Below are 19110 nucleotides of genomic sequence, written 5' to 3'. Positions count from 1 at the left end.
GGCGCCGCCCTGCTGGCCCCCGCCCTGGCCTTCAACCTGGGCTGCGACCCGGCCGCCGCCGCACACCTCCGCCTGCGGGTGAGCCGGGGCGGGCACCGGGCACCCCCGGGGGACGCGGAGGCCTCTGGGGCCGGGGGTGGTGGCGGTCACGGGGCGGGGGTGGCGGCGGCGGGGTCTCACGGTGCGCCCTTTCCCCGCTGCAGAGGTACGAAGGATCCGGCGCCGCGGATGGGAAAGGCAGCCGGTCCGTGCTGTCCGTGCCCCCCTTCGCCAAGGAGCTGCACCTAGAGATCGTCTGCTCGCCGGCCTACAGCGCCCGGGGAGGCTACGACCGTGTCCTCTACAAGCACTTCGAAACGCCCCGGTGAGCTGCGTGGGGAGGAGACACGTTTCTGTTCGTGGGGTGTATTTGTGAGCTGCACCCTTGCTCTGTGTTTGTGGCACCCAGATCTGATACACGCTCATGATGTGCATAATCAACACCTTAATGCAGATGCTGAGTAGTTTTAGACTATCCGCCTGTACTGTCTTCTCCTCATGAGTGTGCTTCACTTGCACGCAACGTCTCTCGCCCTGTCCTTCAGAAGTCATCTTCAAGTCTCCTTCCTCATGATCTACCCTCCAATGCTGAGGGCTCCCAAGTGCTGCCCGCAAACCTCCATCCTGGGGCATGTTCATAACCCCAGTTTTCAGCTTTGAATGAAGTTGAGTCATCAGGAAACTGGATGTGTTGCCACCTTCTCTTATGACACTTGCCCCTGAGCCTCTTTCATTTGGCTGTCGAGGCTTTCTGTGGGAGTTGTACTCGGCTGTTCCAGGGATAAGGAGGCTATTTTGTCTGGAAGAGACGCTCTTTAATGGCATTCATCTTCTATACCATTCCCAGAAGGTTCTCCTTAGTAGTCTGGATGAACCTACTCACATCCAGTGCATGCTAAATCTTTAAGTGGCTATTTATAGTTTTATTTACAGGAAAGGAGTGAGTCGGTATGAACAGCGACATTCTTTTCTGTAAAAATGCGTGTGGTATGGGGCAGGGAGGACACACGACCAGAAGGATTTCCCCATTTTTTTTGTAGGCTTGTCCAGGAGGGAGACATTCTGTGTGTTCCAACATTTGGATATGCTGAGTTTTTAGAAGTAAATGCAGACAAATTCCTAAGGTAGGTGGCAACAAACTGTAGCTCTATTACATGGTACTGCAAGAGAAAAGATACTTTTCCACTATTGACTCTCTTGAAACAAGACAGTTTATTCCATTCTGATCTGTCCCTGGAGTTTAGAGTTTATCTGCCTCTTATTTTGGGGGGAAGAGGGAAATGTTTTTGTTGGATTATGGAGGGCTGCAGCTAAGAGGGAGGCCTCTCTTAGCTTACTCAAATAGTCATGGAGGGAAGACAGGAATAAGAGAGAGAGAAACTGATGGGGAAAAAGAATGAAGAGGGGGAAGGGGTGGCCTGAGGACAGCCAGTGCCACATAAAGAAAGCAAAGTGGAAGTTGGGCTTGTCAACGTGTGACAAACAACAAAGAGTGAATATAAGCTTTTACAGTTCATGTTAGAATACCTTTCTGTTTGGCCACCAATTCTGCCTTCCTTGGTTTTGCTCATATGTCTTTGAAGCAGTTCTGTGCTAAATGAGAGAAAGTCACCTTTGTATCAGAGTAGGGGTGCTTGCAGCAGGATTTGGCTGGTGTTAATATAAATGATTCAGCTGTGTCACTGGGGGAACTGCCACAGGTAACCAAGGCATGCGATGCGAAGAACTGCCTTGAATCGTTCATGCAGGATGTACCAGTGACATGTTGTAACACTGCTCAGCTCTGCTATGTATTTTAAAATCTAATGGTTTTATAGCACTAATACGATGAGTATTTTCTAGGCTGTTTCTCAGAGGGAGGCAGGACCATAGGAGGCACGAGTCTCCCATTTGTGGACTTATATGTTAGCCCTGTGGCAAGCCAGAGAAGACAGCAGAGTTCATGGGATCTAAAGAGCTTGGAACTGTGTTGGTGTGCAAGTGGTACGATTATTCAGAAGGTGGAGAAAATCCTGGAGGAAACCTCTGCAGATCCCTTAATCTGTCCAGTGGGATATCAATGTAGGAAGAAGTGTTTTTCCTGCGAGGTGTCCAGGGCAGGATGATTGTAAGGCTCTCATGGTATTTGGGCGAGTCCTAGTCTGCAGCCTAGAGGACCCTGTGCTGTAAGGTTTTATACCCTGCACGTGAATCTCTGCGGAGTTGTAGTGAAGGAAGCGATGGCAGAAGAGAGAATGTCTTGAGCTCTTAGGTAGATGAAATAACGTTAGTACAGCCGTACTTGTGGACTGAAGCCACCAGCAGAAGCTGTAACTGTTGACAGTCCTGTTGGTCTGTCTGGCCCGACAGCACAACAGGGTCCGTAAAGGATCCATGTGGGTTCTGGGAGAGGGCAAGAATATCTCTTCTTACTTGTGCCTTTCAGTTGCCTTCTTGTTGACAACTGTTTTGTTGCTGCCTTCAAGATCTTGACTCAACAATTTAGACTGCTTGTTTTCTCCCTTAGGTGGCCAGAGCTTTACTTCAAAGTGAGGAAGATTTTAGGCATGGTGGAAGGCGAGCAGTCTGAGGGTTACCTGGTGGACACCCAGAACACCTCTCTCTATCTGGTAAGATACCTGTGGAGAGCAGGGAGGGTGTACCGGAGATCTGAGGCTGAGGTTGCGCTATGGATGATGAAGGTGCCTGTGGAGGCTTGTGTCTCCTGCCAATGAAAAACGGCATTTCAGGACAGACTTTGTCCCTTGGTACCTGTCTTTTCTTATGCGGTGTTCCACAAAGTGCTATTTTCCCTTCCTCACAGGTGGGTTCAACAAACAGCGCTGTCCCATCTGCCCCAGCCTATAACAGCCACGAGTTCTGGAGCAGTTTGTCTCCTGCTGGGCTTTCTGATGTCGTGAAGCAGCTCTGTGATGCTCTCCGGCCTCACCTGAACAGTCGGTGAGTTAGAATTCCTTCTAGCAAGCCCCAGGAGAGCTGGGACCCTGCTCCCCGGTCACTGGGAGAACTGCCTCTGTGTTACAGGGCAAGTGCACTGAGTGGGGCCAGCAGCATTCTCCTCTCAGGGCCAAGTGGCAGTGGGAAACTGTTGGCTGTCAGAGCTGTGTGTAGCTGCCTCAACCTCCACCTCTTCAAGGTAATTCCTCCTGCGGTCAGCTGATTGGCAGATTTACAACATACAAAGAATTACGGAAATGTTCTTTAAGTTAGCCATACCAACACCTCTGCTGCAACTGTGACATGAGCCTACCCAGAAGCTGCTCCCATGTGCACATACAGACGAAAAGAGTCAGAGCTTAGCAGCTCGCTCTGGCACGGATTATGACTGCTGGTGGGCAGAACCTCAGGGCAACCGTTTGGCTCAGCCTAAAGGTCTGTCTAGCCCCCTGGCCTGTGTCTGAGACTGGCCAGTAACAGGTGCTCAGGAAGAGAGCATAAGCAGGAAGAGATGTTTCCTCTGGCGTGTACCCTCCAGTGCTCCAGAATCAGTAATTTAGAGATCTCTTGGCCCAGAGGGTGCATTTGTACCTTTCTTTACTGACTCTTGCTATTATTGCTGTCAGTCTGATGTACTTTATAGATACCAGTTGTATTTCAGCAGACTAACTTCCTGTCATTTGATAGGGCATTGAGTTGATACTGTACCCCAGAGGGTGGCAGTACCTGACATACACTGAGAGAAATTGGAGAGGTGATGAGGGCAGGAATTGCAGTGGCATTGGGTGTTTTCAATTGTCCCCGCATAGGTTGGGCAAAAGGCATGTTGGAAAGTGAGGCAGAGATGACGCTGAGATCTTCTCTAGCTGGGTGGGAAGCCTAGAAAAGAAATGCAGCCCTTGGTTTGATAACAGCATGTGTGTCAGATCTGGTTCAAAATCTCGCAGCCTGTAGAAGAGCTGCCCTGTAACTGTGTTCGCGTTCACCATCACCCCCCACCAAGAGCAACAAAGCCCCCAAATCTTCCATAGCAGTGCTTGGCTTCTGAAAGGGGAACAACATCAAAATGAGGTTTCTTTAGAAGGAAAGAATTGGCCGAGGTAAGGAAGTGTTACATCTGCTGTGGAGGTGAATGAGGGACACTGCGCCACAACACGAGGCCGCTGCATAGATCGTATTGGGATGGGCTTGAGAAAAGTAAATGGAAGACAAAACAGATGAACAGCAGGGAAAGGACAGTCGCTGAAAACAAGAGGCATTCTTCAAGGGGCACAAACCTGTAGCAGGTTAGAGTGAAGGATAGAGTTAGCACACTCTGGGATGACTTCACTACTCGTGAAAAATCCATGTAGTTTTTGCAACGGGAAGTCCTGTCCTGTAAACCTTCAGAAAGTTACTTGAAGGTGTTACCAAGCACGTGGGGAAGGTAACTTGACCAACACAGTCTACTTGGGTTTTGAAAAGGCTCTTTGGGAAACTGAGTGGTAGTGGGATGTGAGCGAAAGTCCTGGCATGGATAAAGTGCTGGTTAAAGGTTGGGAACGGGATGGGAGTAGTTGGTGAGTCTTCACAGTCAGCAGTGGAGCTCTGCAGGCAACTGCACTGGGAGCTCAGAAATGACCTGAGAAAGGGGGTGAACAGTGGTGTGATGGTTTGTTGATAACTAAGTTATTAGAGGTAAGAGAAAAGGGAGACAGACTGTCCTTAGACTAGAGGAGAGCTTTAATGAGACCAAGTGACTGAGCAGTGAAGTGGCAGGTAAAATTCACTGTAGTTGGTATTACATGGAAAATGGAAATGCATGGAAATGTTTACCAGATTTCAAGCTGACTGTCACCAGTCATTAGCCAGAATGTGGTTTTATGTCAATGGCTCCATGAAAACTTGGGCTCTGTTCTCCATATATGTCAAAAATCAGATCATATTTTAGGAAACAAACTTGAGAGTAGGTGCTGTTGCTGTGCAGATCCGTGTCTTGCCGCAGCTTGAATATCATGCACAGTTCTGGTCTTCCCATCGCAAAAGCATAAAGCTGAACTGGAAAAATTCAGAGGAGGACACTGGGGAAGATCAGGGGTATAGACCAGTTTCTGTGTGGTGAACAGCTGAACAGCTTGAGAAATGGAGAACTTAAGGAGAGTTTGATAGAGGCTTACAAGATCTTGAGTGGTCAGCAGAGAGTGGAAAGTGTTTACTTTTCTCTGTGCCAGCACGAGGCCTGGGGCTGTCAGGTGAAGCTAGTGGGAACAGGCAAGCTAAAGGAGAAGGTTCTTTGTGTAGGTAAGAGTATTTGGAGGAGAAATCTACTGTTATGAAACCACATCTGACTGGGAAAATCCCTTTCGGTGGGAATGGTAGGTGCCTGGAAGAGTACTGAGGGGAGAGGGTTATATGTGCTTACCCTGATCTTACTCTTTCTTAAGCAGCCACTTCTGGTCGTGCCTGGAGACAAAATAGCGGGCTAAGTGGACTCTTGGTCTGAACCAGTACAGCCATTCCTATGTTCTTACAGCTGTGGCTGTACTGGGTAAGCTTCGTGGCCAAAATGAGGTCTAGCCCCTGTCTCTGTCCAGCACCGGAGGTTCTGGGCACCGAGGCAGTCTTCCCTGACTTGTTAAAAATACTATTTTCCTTCTCTTCCTTCCTCTCTTGTTCACTCTGACAGTCTGGGTATATCCCACAAGTGCTTTAATCTCCTTGAATCTGTAGAGTTACGTTTGCAAAAGTGAGGGGATTAGAAGTCACATGGTGACTTTTCTGGGAGAGTTTCTGAAACTCTGAAAGGACTTGGAAGAAGAAGAAAGATGGAGAAAAGAGAGCTGGAAGGTTCCTTTAGTGGAAGGAAAACATAGGCTTGCTCCTTTTTTGTGGGTATTTTTAGAGTAACTCATAGAAAACAAGCTAAGCATTTTGGATATTTGGGTTTTCTTCTTCTGTTTAGAAGTTGGGGCCTGTTAAGTTGACATTACTCTCTTTAACTGTTCTTTTCTATCCAAGTAAAGCCGTAACAGTGGGTCAGTGGGGGAGGTGGGTACAGCCTCGGCCAGCTGCTGTGCAGCTCATCTTCTTATGGGCACGATCCTTAGCGGTGCTGAGCTCTTACTCTTCTGCAGATGTGCCATAGCTCTTGGGATCCAGTACAAGATTGCAGAGACTTCACGGTACCTTCAGATCCATGTATAGGATGTGTTTGGGAGCACTGTGGCACTGCTGTGTCCTGGCAGGTGGCCTAAGGTTCTAGTGTGATGTGCAAGGCTACAGCTCCGGTTTTGGCCTTGTGTGCTGCTTTTAAAGACTAACACTCTTACTATTGAAGCCAGAGGTATTTGCTCTCCATCTTATTCTCCTATTCCAGCTTTTACTCTCTCCCCTCCTTTTCTCACTTACTGCAATGCTTACATTACCATTCCACCTTCTCTTCCCTTCCTCTGACTGTTCTGCCTGCTCTCCTACCAGGACACAGTAATTCTTCCACACTGTAATCTCCGCCACTTGACAATCAGCAGTTTTTTGTCCTTTCTCTCTGCCCTTCTGTACTTGCATACAGATACTGCTGCCATTTGGCTATGCCTGCCGCAAACTTAACTCCTGTTTTTTCCTATAGTATGTGGAGCACAGGAGTTCCTCTGCTCTGCTTCCCCGTCCTTACCCTTTATGTCAGCTCTTGAGGCATTCTCCCTGCTCCAAGCTACCCTTTCCGAGGATGAGGCCCAGGGAATCCCAGAGATGCTTTGGCTCTCCCTGTGTGACCTTGCAGCACCAGGAGGCAGCGCTGCCTGTTTTCCAGCAGCATTCAACCTGCTGTTCAAGGCTCACCAGTCACCTCTCCCTTTTGGATGACTTCATCAAGTGTTTGCTTTGTAAACAGTGTCTGGGCCTCTAGCCACCTCTAAATTTTTTTTTTTCCTCCCCTTACCTTTTACCTTCCTCCTGCACTTTGAGCCTGTGCGGCACTGGGTTAAACAGTTTCCTGAGCCTCCCCCTCTACTCTTTGCACTGTTCCTCTGAGAAACCTTGTTCTCCCTGTCTTGGCCTCTTCCACAGCTCTCCCATCCCTTCCAGCTTAGGTTGCTGAGCCGTGACATCCACTGTATCGATTTCTTCGGTCCCTTGGCCTCACCTTTTTCAGACAAGACCCTTCTGCCCCCCTCACCTCCTGCAGAGAAGCAAGAAACAGCCATTTTTCAGAATATGCCAGGGAGTCCTGAATGTATCTCTGGGAAACATCCACTTAGATCTCTTTTCAGCTGTGAATTGGCCGTGGAAAGCTTTACGGAAGCAAACATTGTCCCAGGTCCCCCAGCTGTCCATGTTGCAACTGCTGCAGACTGTGTGTTGTGTCTGTCTCGCAGGTTGATTGCGTTAGTTTGTGCAGTGACACCAGTGGAGCCACAGAGGAGAAAGTACAGATGGCCTTCACCCAGGCCCAGCAGTATCATCCGTGTGTGCTTGTGCTGAAAGACATTGAGGTGCTTGGCAGAGACCGGGACAGGCTAGGAGAGGACGCCAGGGTCATCGCTACTCTGAGACAGCTGCTCCTGGACAGAGACCCAGCACTGAGGTATGGACCCTGAATGTTTGCTGTGGGCATCTGAGGTGTTTGTTTGCTTCTGCCATTCCTAGGGCAGCGGTCACCGTTACATCAAGGTGACTGATTGCTAACATGCCCTGTTTTATTTTTAATCCAGTGGAGTCTCTCCCAGACTTGCTTTGTTTACTTCAGAGGGCCCTTGTTCTTCCAGCTTAGTGGCTCAGGGAATCAGGAAGCTTTGTTGTCTGAAGCTGGTTTCTGAGTTGTTCAGATGAGCAAACCCAGCGTGTTTGCTGTGAGGCATGCCAAGGGTTGCAGGGACCCTGGAAGGGAGCTGGACCCCAGGAGAATCTTGAGGCTGATGACAAGTACGAGGGTGCAGGGAGGGAGACATTAAGTGAAAAAATAAGATGTCACTTGAAGGGCCTTGACTTGGAGACAGAGCTTGCAAAGCAGTTCAAGGGCAAGCTGGAGGAGAGTGGCTGCAAGACACCTTGGCCAGTATGTGCGTACTTCTCAGAGGAAAGGCTGGCCATTGGAGAGCTACTTGGTGTATGTGATGGCAATGTAAGAGCGAAGCTTCCATAAAGCTGAGACCATGCACTGCCCCCCTTTTCCCAACAGCCACCCTGTCCTGGTGATCGGCACAACCTGCAAGCCCCAGGATGTTCCTACAGACGTGCAGACTGCTTTCCTTCACGAGGTGAAAATCGAAGCCCCTTCAGAAGAGCAGAGGAGGTCGATGCTGAACATGCTGACAGCCAGTCTGCCTCTGGGCAAAGAAGTGAGCCTATCCAAGCTGGCCCGCAGGACTGCAGTGAGTGAAACCACAGCAGCATGTGGAGATGGGCAGGCTGGGAGCGCTGGGCCAACCTCCCCTACCTGGCCTTGGAGAAAGGGGGCAATGCCCACAGCGCAGTCATCTTCTTCAGTAGTTTAACCCTGGTCCTCAGACAGCAGCTTTAACTGCAGATTTCTAGTGCCTAAGGACTGCAGAGGTGTTGGCTGATGCTCAGCTCTGCTAGAAGACAGAGCCAATAGAAAAAAAAAAAGAAGCTAGAGCCTTTAACCAGGGTACAGAAGCTCAAAGAACAGCTCTGCAAGGAATTTTTCCCCATACACCTTTTATGGCCTAGCTGGAGCTGTGGTCAGGGACTGAACTGATGCTGTTTGTTTCTGCATTCACAGGGTTTTGTGCTGGGAGATTTCTGTGCCTTGTTGTCCCACAGCAGCCGGGCTGCTTGTACCCGCATCCAGGCCTTGAGGTAGCACAGGCAACAGGGCAGGAGGTGGGGGAGGGCAGGGGCTGCAGCCAGCCTGCTAATGCCAGGAGTGGGGCAGAGCCTGAGTCCTTCCCTTCTCTTCCCTTGCCAGTTTTCCAGGTGGACTGAGTGAGGAAGTGGAGAGAGATTTTTGCACTGCTGGGTTCCCAGTGCTTGAGGAGGATTTCAGTGTTGCGCTGGACCAACTGCATGACGCCCATTCGCAGGCAGTGGGAGCCCCGAAGGTAGGATGCTGGGGCAGAAGAAGGGGGGTTGGTTCTCCAGAGCTGTATGGCTCAAGACGTCTCTCGCAGACCTCACCAGACGGGGCTGTGCTCTGGCATGTCACTTCCTGCTGTGTCCTTCCACGTATTCCCCCAGCCCTGGATGGAAAGCAGTCCCGCTGTGGGTTTCCCCCACTAGTGCTTTTCACCCTCTTGGCTTTGAATTTGGTCAGGGAAGCCCTTGCCGCTGTAATTGGAGACCGCTCAATTGGCTAGTGCCATAGGGGTGCCAGCTGTGTAGCTCAGCCTTTTGAGAGGCAAAGGCAACCGCAGGCTGCTGCCTCGCTGAGGTCTCTCCAGCCACCTGGTGTATGGGAACAGAGAGGCTGGGGCACAGGCTGGTGAGGGAGTTTTCCCACATGTGTGAGAAGCCTTATACTTGATCCCTGGCCTTGGACGCTGCTCAAGTTGGCACGGGCTTTTCTGACAGCTGGGCAGTTTGAAGAGCTTGGGGGTTCTTCAGGGAAAGGGACATGGAGTGTCAGAGAAAACCAGCAGAGTCAGCTTCTTGGGAGGGACGTGATCCACCTCTGGCAGCTTAGCACCCAGGGAAACGAAACAGCATTTGGGGTGACTGTTTTTGCTGGGTAACGTGGTGTTAGGACCAAGCGAAGTGATCGGAGCCTCTTCTCCACGCCCTCAAGTGCGAATAACTGAGCTCAGCACAGGACAGGAAATGCTGGCCTTGGAGCAGTTATTCTGGCGCCTTCCCCAGCCACCCACTTGCAGTCCTGCCCTAGCAGGTTGACACCTTGCTGGTGTCATCATCCAGGAGCTGCTCCGGGACTTAATTAATTCATAAATTTACTAGAGACTGAAATGAGCTCTGCTTTGAGGCATGTTTGCCAAGTTCGCTGTAAGACAAATAATAACCACAGAGCATGCTCGGCAGCGAGCTGTGTGAATGGGAGCTAATTTTGTTTGTATTTTACAATCCTTTATCAATTTCTTAGTAATTGGCTGCGATTCAGACAGCCCGTTAGCAGTCCTGGATACTCTCAACATACATAACTTTCAGTTCCCTGCTTGCATTTTCTGGTTAGTCACACGTTTGTTTGCAGTTACAGCTTGAGCCTCCTAGAGAGAACTAATTTCAAGCCTCCAGTTGCTAGCAGCGTCTGCAACATGTCCTAGACTTACGATGTTCTCCCCTGAAAACAACCTTGCTGCAGTTTTCCAGCTCCCGTGCTGATGTCTGTAGAACTTTTTCTAGCGAGGCAGTATAAGCAAGAGCGCGGGGGAGAAGGCAACTCTTCCATTCATCAGCACTGAAGAAGGAGGGCCTGCGACCTTTTGCTTTAAAAGATTTTTTTTTTTTTTTTTCTGGAAATCCTTATCTTGTCTGACCTGATTTTCCTGATGGACTTGCTGGACAGCTGGAGAAACAGCATGAGATAACATCACCTCAAGTAGTGAAGGAAGGAGAGCCAGACTGGCTGAGGGGGAAAGAATTTTGCTCTAGCCTATTTTTAAACTCCCCGTTTGTGCTGGCACCTGTTCCCCACCCAGCCAGCAGCTGGGGGGGAGTGTTTTGGGGCTTTGCTTTCTCTGCACGTTCCCAGGAGAGCTGCTCTGACTCTCGGGAGGATCCGTCATGCAGACTGTGGCATTCCTGCTATTTCTAAAGCTGTGAGCAGAGCAGCAGCATCCTCCGAGATTGTTTTGCTCAGCATAAAATAACGAAAGTGGCATGGCTCACCCCTCTCATGTTTGCTGTCTTTCTGCTCTTCGCAATGATCCTTCGCGTGTTTGCAGTTGATCCCATCCGTATCTATTTCTTGTAAGCATCCATGGACTTTGTTCTTGCATCCCCCCTTTCAAAAGCAGCTAGTTTTCTGTACAGTGTCCTCCAGGATGTCTGTCTCTCACATCCTCCTTCACATGACAGAGGTCCCAGTAGCCCAGGTTTTGTCGCTCTGGTGTGAAGCCCTTGCACAGTCTCACCATCCTGGCGGACAAGGTGCACTGAACACAAGGAGCTCATAATTGCTAGGTCTGGGTTTTGGTGGTTTTTTTTCCTTTCTTACTTTTACCTTCCCTCACGTGTCCCAAGGGCTGTCTGCAGCGGGGCTCTCTCCCCACAAAGCTGCAGGCAACCCTGGCAGATACTTTCCCTGGGGTATTTTTGCTGACAGGTGATATGAGGTACAATGGAGGACTGGAGATGAGGTGACAGGCTGCAAGTGCAGCTTGCCTGGGGACACGTGTGGTTTGTTTTCCCCATTGCAAAGCTCAGGAGAGGGGAAATGTGGATGCTGGGGGATCCCACAGCCGGTATGGCTGAGCAGTGCAGTGCAGGGCTACATAGGCAGACACAGCTGACAGCACAAGGGGCTGATGATTAGTACCCCACTGGAGCAAGAGCTGCTGAGGCATGCTCGGGGCTCAGGAAGAAGTGCTGACAGGGACTCTCCTTCTTTTGGCAGATCCCCTCCGTGTCCTGGCAGGATGTTGGTGGGCTCCAGGAGGTGAAGAAGGAGATCCTGGACACTATCCAGTTGCCCCTGGAGCACCCAGAGCTGCTGTCACTGGGTCTGTGCCGCTCTGGTCTGCTGCTGTACGGGCCTCCAGGGACGGGGAAGACCTTGCTGGCAAAAGCCGTGGCAACCACGTGCGCCATGACGTTCCTTAGGTGAAGAGTGGGGGTCACGCAATGGGACTGACTTCCTCCTGGCAGTGGATGGGCATGCTCTAACTGGCTCCCTCTTCTGCTGCCCCACAGCGTGAAAGGGCCAGAGCTCATCAACATGTACGTTGGGCAAAGCGAGGAGAACGTGCGTAATGGTGAGGAAATGCATCCTGCTCCTGCATGTTGGGAAGATGGGGCTTTTCTGTGGTGCTGGAGGGAAGGAGGTAGTGCTTAAACCCCTCTTCCCAACTTCCACCCACAGCTGCCAGCAAGGGCACAAACCCAACTGTCTCCTACACCCAGTCTGTTCCCTGCCTTGCTGCAGCTTCCCCTCCTGCTCTTTCTGCTCCTGTCGCTCTTGTCCCTGGTGTTCCTGATGGGACAGCAGCCCCTCAGAGACACAGCTGAGCCTCAGGGCCCATCATGCTGGGTGCTGCTTGTACCCACTCCTACTGAGCCCCTCAGGCAGGAGCAGTTGGTGGTAGTGAGGCAGTGGGCAGCTGGTTTCCATCCACAGCTCTTCCCTGCTGGTGATGTAGCAGGTCCTGTTGCTGTTGACTGCTCCTCCAGGTCTTTCTCACCTTTTGTGCTGTCTCCTCCCAGTGTTTGCCAGAGCCAGGGCAGCTGCTCCCTGCGTTATCTTCTTTGATGAACTGGATTCCCTGGCACCCAGTCGTGGGCGGAGTGGAGATTCAGGGGGTGTCATGGACAGGTGAGTGAGCACCACGCGTCCTTGGGAGAGCAGCATACCTGTCTCAGCTGGGGGGATGCACAGGATTTCCCTGCGAGGCAGAGTCCATCCCAACTCTTTTTCTCTACTTTTTCCCTCCCTGCTCCCTTCAGCTCCTCTGCATGGCCTGTCTCCTCTCTCTGGACATTAGTACTGCTGTGTTTGCATTGCCGCAGATTCCTGATTGCCCAAGCTTATTGTGCAAACATTTGGTTAAGACAGAGTCTCCTCCAGCTGCTTCTGTGACTGCCAGCTGCTCCCTTTGGCCTCTCCAGGGTCACGCTTCACACCCCTGCCGTGCTGTCCTCCTATTAGCTGCTGTTTCCCTGTGGTGGGAAACCTTTCAGCTGCCTCTGGTAGAAGCAAAGTATGTACAGCTTGGAGATACCCAGAAACAGGGTTATTTCCCCCAGGCCTCTTCTGCTGAGCTGGTAGTCCCCATCCAATCTTCCTCTCCATCCATGAGGGGTTCTGCAGAGTTTTCCAGTGACACCACATGCCCCCGGCGTCCATCGTCACACACACAAACCAGCAGCTCTGGAAGGGGCTGGGTATGGTGCCCATTGGTCGCCTCAGGTGATCCCAGAACCTGGTGGAGATATCCCCGTTCCAGGAGGTCTGTGCAGCACTGAAGTACTGTGCTGCCAGACCAGCTTAAGCCCCGTGGCCGCAGAACTAGATCTGCAGTGTGTGTGCCGTTAACTGCCCTGAGGACTGTTTGGCAGCGTCACTGGCTTGCCAGGGTGTTCCCGACATGGACTGACAGGGCAGTCTTGCAGCTGAACTTGCTGGGCAGTACCACGTAGTGGGGGAGAGTTAGGACCAGCCAGCACATCCGAGTGGGGAACCTGAGCCATAGCCATGCGTGCCTGCCTATGTTTGGTCTGTGTTGCCAGTGTCTGATAGCAAGTATAAGCACATGTGGCCATCCTGGACGGGTTCAGAGCCAAGCACAGGCCTGAAGGACTGTCTTGATACCAGGGGTTTGTACTCACTTTGCAATGAGCCCACACGTTCACTGGCTGTGCTCAAATGGAGAAGTCTGGATGGCTGTGTCAGGGCTCTTCAGGGAAGAGAAATATGAGCTGAAGTCCAAGACATGGACCTGCCAGTGGCCTTGCTTATTCCTCTTTTCATTTGGTGGCTGAGGGTGACAGTGGGTGACTTGTCAAGGCCTAGTTGTGAGCGTCCTGTCTTGCTCCCTCCAGAGTTGTCTCGCAGCTCCTGGCTGAGCTTGATGGCCTTCATTCCACCAGAGAGGTATTTGTCATTGGAGCTACGAACAGGCCTGACCTCCTGGATCCAGCTCTGCTCCGGCCGGGCAGGTATGTTGCATCCTACTGTGCCTCGCTCCAGGGTAGTTCCCCAGAGCTCCTCAGGCAGTGATGAGCTGGACTGTGTCGCCACCATGTTCCCTCCACAGAGACTGTTCCTAAAGCCCCCTGGCCCTGGCTTGTGGGGGAGATAGGAAGCCAAGAGGAGGCCAGTGCCTATGGCTGTAGCAGCAGCACAAGATACCACTGCTCGTTATCCCCCACCACCCTGGTTATTGCCCCAGCAGCACAGCAGGGCGATAAGGGACCTGCTGTGGCACCAAACTGGTGGGAGGAATTGGTCCCCCAGGGCCTGTTCTGCAGAGCTACCTGTAGCTGACAGACACAGCCTGTCCTCATGCCTGTGGCTTGCCCATCCTGGGGCTGGACTTTGTATCTGCTGTTGCTGGAGCTCACGTAGTTCCTGTCAGCCCGTTTCTCCAGCCTGCCCCAGTCCCTCTGAAGAGCAGCCCTGCCCTCCAGCACGGGCTCCCCCATTGACAGCTCCCCCCAAGACAGCCCTGCCCTCCATTGCTTCCCCCCCAAGCTTTGTATCATCCACGAATTTGGCAGCAAAAGGAGCTGCCCCAGGACTACCCTTCAGTTTCTGGTGCACAGGGCTGAGTACCAGTGGAAGGTTTGTCTTCGCCTGTTCTCAACTGTGTCTCCTCTCTGCTGACAGGTTTGACAAGCTGGTCTATGTGGGCATAAACGAAGACCGGGAGTCGCAGCTGCAGGTGCTGAGCGCCATCACCAGGAAGTGAGTGACCCTGTGCTCTCACAGCAGCCTTCCACCACCCTCCAATGGGTCGCAGCCTTCCTGGGGTTGGTGCGTAGTGTGCTCCAGCTTGGCTTCATGTCTGAGCCCTGGGGAGCACCTGAGTCACTGACCCACAGCCAGCAGGTAGGGGAAGAGGATGTGGCAACTCCAGAAGCAGAACTGGGGCTGGCTTTCCTACAAGATGGGAGCAGCTGAGCTGGCTGTCCAAGTGGAGGGTAGAGTTCTTCAGTCACGGTGCCCACATGCTCTTCCCGAGGAGCTCAGCCAGATCCTAACAGTGTGATGAGACTGCAGTGCAGCAACATGGCAGGAAGCTCCCATTTGCTTCCTGCAAGAGTTCCCCTAGCACATCTCCTGCTGTTTGCCGGTTCAAGGGTGAAGGCAGCTCTGTTCATCTCTCTGCCTCTCCTCCTCTGATGCTGAGGGGTGTTCAGCCTGTGCTCTGTTTTTCCAAACACTGGTTGTGTGGGATCACCGAGCAGTGGGGTTTGGCTGCTTCCCCAGCTGCTTTGAGCTCCTGAGAGCGTCTCTGGAGGGAGAAAAGCAAGCCCTGCAATTCAGGTGCAGAGGTACCACCCACCACAGCTGGGTGAGCAGCTGTGAATCTGCCTCTGCAGGGACTTTCTGTCTTGGATAGCTGTGATCGCTGCTGCCTTTGATGATAAGCTAGCAGGAGAGGCAAGAGTGTGGGCTGGCTGTGAGCATCTTTTCACACCATGTGGCTTGGCAGTCATGCCCTCCAGCACCGTGCTGTTGTTCGTGCTGAAGGAGGCTCACTGTCTGCAGCGTGGCTCTGATGGGATGGTTTGGTGTTACAGTGGTTTGTATTGTCTGTAATTAAACATGTTCTTATCCAGCCCTGGCTGTAGGCCGTTCCCAGGCATGTGGAGCACTTAATTTCTCTGAGTGAGAACTGAAAGTTGCCTTTGATCCTACTTAGCAGGAGAGAGGACCTTGCAGCGGGGATGTTTCAAAGACAAGTGACTGCATTGAAAAAACAAACAAACCAACCCCTTTGATTTTTTTGGAGCATGCAGAGCACAGTCCAGAAGCGGCTAGACGTCGGGCCTCTGATTCCTCCTGCCTAGTCACACTGGCTGCCCTGTCTCTTCTTGTCTGTTTTTTCTGTGGCTTTTACACCTGCAGTTTTCTCTCTTGGCAGGTTTAAACTGGATCCTTCTGTGAATCTCACCACTGTCCTAGAAAAATGCCCGGCTCAGCTGACGGGAGCAGACATCTATGCCCTGTGCTCAGATGCCATGATGTGTGCTGTCAAACGCAAGGTGGAATGGATCGAGGAAGGTAGGAGCCCAGTCCCTACCTGTCCCACGTGTTGGGGCGGCCCAGCACAGGGGCAGAGAGGAGAGTTACCACTACTGGTAACTGGGCTGTGTGAGAAGAGCCTTGACGGCTTTGGGACCACATCTGAATGTTAGGCTCTGGGTTACTGGCAGGCAGGCGGTTTCTGTAGATGTGATCACCTTCACCTCCAGTGCTTGGCCCCGGGGAGAAGGAGAGAGACACAGGTTTTCTTTCCAGTCTCCGGTGGCTGGAGAGGGGGCTGTTGGATCTTGCCAGCCACCTCTGCGCTTGGCTCTCAGCCTTTTCCTGTTCTCTCTCTCATGCAGGGCTGGATACCGAGAGCTCTGCTCTGATCCTGACCATGGAAGACTTCCTGCAGGCTGCTGCGAGGTTGCAGCCGTCGGTCTCCGAGCAGGAGCTGCTCCGGTACAGACTCATCCAGCAGAAGTTTGCTGCCTGCTAATGCTCAGCAGAGCTGGGGCTGGAGGAGTGATGGGGACAGTGTGTTAAGGGGTGCGAGAGAACAGGCACGAACAGGCACAAACAGGCACCTGCCCGCTCTTCTCTGATGGCTCCTGGGCCCCCTTCTTTCGAGTTTGGGTGGAAAAAGTGGCTGTGCAGTTTCTTCAGCCAAAGCCTGGTGGAGGCGCTGCTCTGCTCAGCCAAGCTGGTGGTGGGTCCCTCACATCTCGGGGAGCACTTTGTGGCTGCCAGGAGCATACCGGGGTGACTTCCTCGCGGGCACGAAGCCGAGTCTCGTGGTTGTGGGCAATGTAGGAGTGTCTCCATGGGTGACAGAGCATTGAGGGGGGAGCAAGGCCCAAACTGCACCCAGTTTGGCAGCAAGAGTGGGGCTGGAGGCAGTTGCTTGCTGGGGCATCAGCCCCCAGTGAGGGGTGCTGGCCAGAGGGCAGCAGGACACAGGGCACTGCTGCTGCAGCTGGCCTGGGCTCGACATGGTCTCTGAATAAATACAGGTTTTTGGCACCAGGTATTCACTGCCTGGCCTCCGGTCTTCGCTTGCTGATGGTGTCTGTGGGCTCAGGAAGGTCCCTGCAACCCCCCAGGCGGGCTGGGTGTTGCAGAGAAACCATTGTCCTGCAGATAGAGGGGGGAACACACCCGCGAACTGGGCTGGGGCCACCCTTGTCCAGCAAAGGTTGCCAGAATGGCTGGAGCCCACGGTGGATGAGGAGAGGCCGAGGGAGTTGGGTTTGCTCAGCTGGGAGCTGAGCTCCCTCTGCAGAGGGAGCCCAGTTCTTCCTGGAGGCACTAGGTGACGGGACGAGGCAATGGGGGCAAGTGCCAGCAAGGGAAATTCCCACCGCATACTAGAAAAAAAAATGTGTCACAGGGAGAGGAAGGGCTCCAGCCTTGGAAATACTCGACCCTTGGCTGAAGCAGCCCAGAGCTGCCCTGTCTGCACTAACTTGTGCTGAGCGCCAGTTGGCCCAGACCCCCCCTGAAGTCCCATCTCGCCTCCTTCTGCAGCCTTGTGGCAGCTGCCAGCATGACTGCGTGTGCCCTGCTTCCCAGCCTTTGCCAAGGATGCCAAATAAATCCCCACTTGAGCCGTATGTGGCAGCCAGCTGCCCAGCAGCTTCCTTTGCCTCTGGTAGATCCCTGCAGCTGCTGGTGCGGCTCGTGGCAGCCCCACGTTAAGCCAGGGGCCTGTACATGCCCCAGCCCAAGGGGTCGTTGCTGCCAGGCTTTGCCCCGCTGCTGCCTGCACCCAGACTGCTGGCGGTTGTGTCCCTGAGCCAGGTGTGGCTGGGGAAGACCACCTCCCCGCTGAGCTCCTCTCCAAAGGGCTGGTTCTCCATCACGAAGACCCAGCTGACACGTGCCTCAAGCCCTGTTGCTCTGGCTCTGGCACCTGAGCGTGTTCAGGCAGAGCTGTCCCCGACCGCAACGCGCTGCTGGATCTGGCCACCACCTCTTCCCCAGGGCGGGCAAGGAGGGAGCTGCAGCCACATCAAAAGCGCTGGTGGGGTGTGCGGAGCCTCTCCCCCCTGGGAGCTCTGGTGAGGGGGTGGGCACCCCTGGAGGCCGGGTGGGGGGGGGGGGGGGTGCGAGGGAGAAAAGCAGTTGCTGTACACCCCCATGAGCAGTGCTGCAGTGGGATCGGCAGTGATGTGCAACCACCCAGGAGCCAACCCACCCTTGTCTCCGCTTCAATGGGAACCCCAAACCCCACACCACAGGCATGACTGGCACCTGCAGCCGGGGGCTTGGGGGTGAGGCTGTGCCTGCACCCACCCCATGCTCCCTCCAGGCTGGGAACTTCCTTCCCTGGGAGTCCTGAGGCAGCTGCGGCCGTCCCCCTTGCCCCATACCCTGCCCATACACGGATACATGGACACACGGACCACGGGCTCCGGTAGCTCTCACGAGTGGTCTTAATTAACGGGTGAGGGCTCTCGGTGATGGCCCCAACCCCCTGCTTGTCCCCAGAGCCACTCGCAGCTCTCAGCCACCACAGTCTCGTCCCTACGGCTCCCTCAGGCCGTCTTCTTCACGACGTGGATGAAGTAGCAAGGGACGTGGGCCTGCCCCGGCGTGTAGGGCTGGAAGTCTCCCAGCACGCTGTGCTGGCACTTCCCCTGGAAGGCGCCTTTCAGCAGGGCCGTGAAGGCCTCCAGCCGGTGCGGGTAGTACGAGAGCCGAAACTTGCTGCAAGGAGGCAACGATGGTGAGGTGGGGACGGTGGGGCGGGGCGCCAGCCAGCCCCCCCCGTGCAGGGAGCCACCCCCGCAGCACCTCTCACCTCAGCTCTGGGGCTGCCCCCGCCTCGGTGGGGGGGACCTGCACTGTGTAGTCCAGGGTCACCATGTGTGCCTTGTTGTTTACCAGTAGCACCGAGGTGGTGATGTCCTTGGTCAAGTCACTCTGGGGGACCGCAGGAGGATGTCTGTGCCCTGCGGGGATGCAGTGGCCCCCGGCCTGGGCACAGCCCTGCTCCCTGGCCCCGCCTGGCCCCCTCGGGGCCAGGGGGCTGGGGTTGGGGCAGAGGGGAGTGGGACTGGGGAGGGTCTGCCAGCCACCGACCTTGTAGTAGATGTTCTTGCCAGGCGGCGCACAGCCCGTGGCCAGGATGTGGTCATAGTTGCGGTGGTCGATGACCAGGACACCCCCAGGCCGCACCATGCTGGCGATGTTCCTCAGGGCCAGCTTGTGGTCACTCTGGTCCCCTGGGGAGGAAACCGTGGTGTTCCCAGGCACTGGCTGTGCCCCATGGCACAGCCCATGGGGCCCCATCTCACTCAGACACACACACACCCCCCGCCCCCACCAATTCCCCC

At 53.7% G+C, this 19110-nt stretch overlaps 2 protein-coding genes across 2 annotated transcripts in view; one reads left to right on the top strand and one right to left on the bottom strand.

Moving 5' to 3' along the window:
• Nucleotides 1–16801, top strand: PEX6 (peroxisomal biogenesis factor 6; the record flags this gene model as incomplete). The annotated part of the gene is made up of 17 exons (XM_009272620.1): nt 1–78; nt 204–364; nt 1080–1163; nt 2546–2648; nt 2843–2979; nt 3064–3175; nt 7329–7537; nt 8132–8324; nt 8696–8772; nt 8882–9014; nt 11480–11685; nt 11776–11837; nt 12286–12394; nt 13621–13737; nt 14408–14485; nt 15669–15808; nt 16135–16801. Coding segments are annotated over 17 exons (2136 nt in total), but the record flags the coding sequence as incomplete, so codon positions are not given.
• A 1386-nt stretch (nt 16802–18187) lies between these two features.
• The window catches only part of LOC103893486 (glycine N-methyltransferase), a 3373-nt gene continuing 2450 nt past the window's right edge, over nt 18188–19110 (bottom strand). The window contains exons 4-6 of the mRNA XM_009272618.1: nt 18857–18999; nt 18576–18697; nt 18188–18481 (exon numbers count right to left, since the gene is read on the bottom strand). Of these exons, the coding sequence (XP_009270893.1) occupies nt 18310–18481; nt 18576–18697; nt 18857–18999 (437 nt within the window). The 3' untranslated portion in view covers nt 18188–18309. The remainder of the gene's footprint in view (nt 18482–18575; nt 18698–18856; nt 19000–19110) is intronic.

The sequence above is a fragment of the Aptenodytes forsteri genome, unplaced genomic scaffold (genome assembly GCF_000699145.1).
Source record: "Aptenodytes forsteri isolate BGI_AS27 unplaced genomic scaffold, ASM69914v1 Scaffold238, whole genome shotgun sequence".
Classification (NCBI taxonomy): domain Eukaryota; kingdom Metazoa; phylum Chordata; class Aves; order Sphenisciformes; family Spheniscidae; genus Aptenodytes; species Aptenodytes forsteri.
The sequence above is the reverse complement of the archived record's forward strand: the minus strand, read 5'-3'. Positions and strand labels throughout refer to the sequence as shown.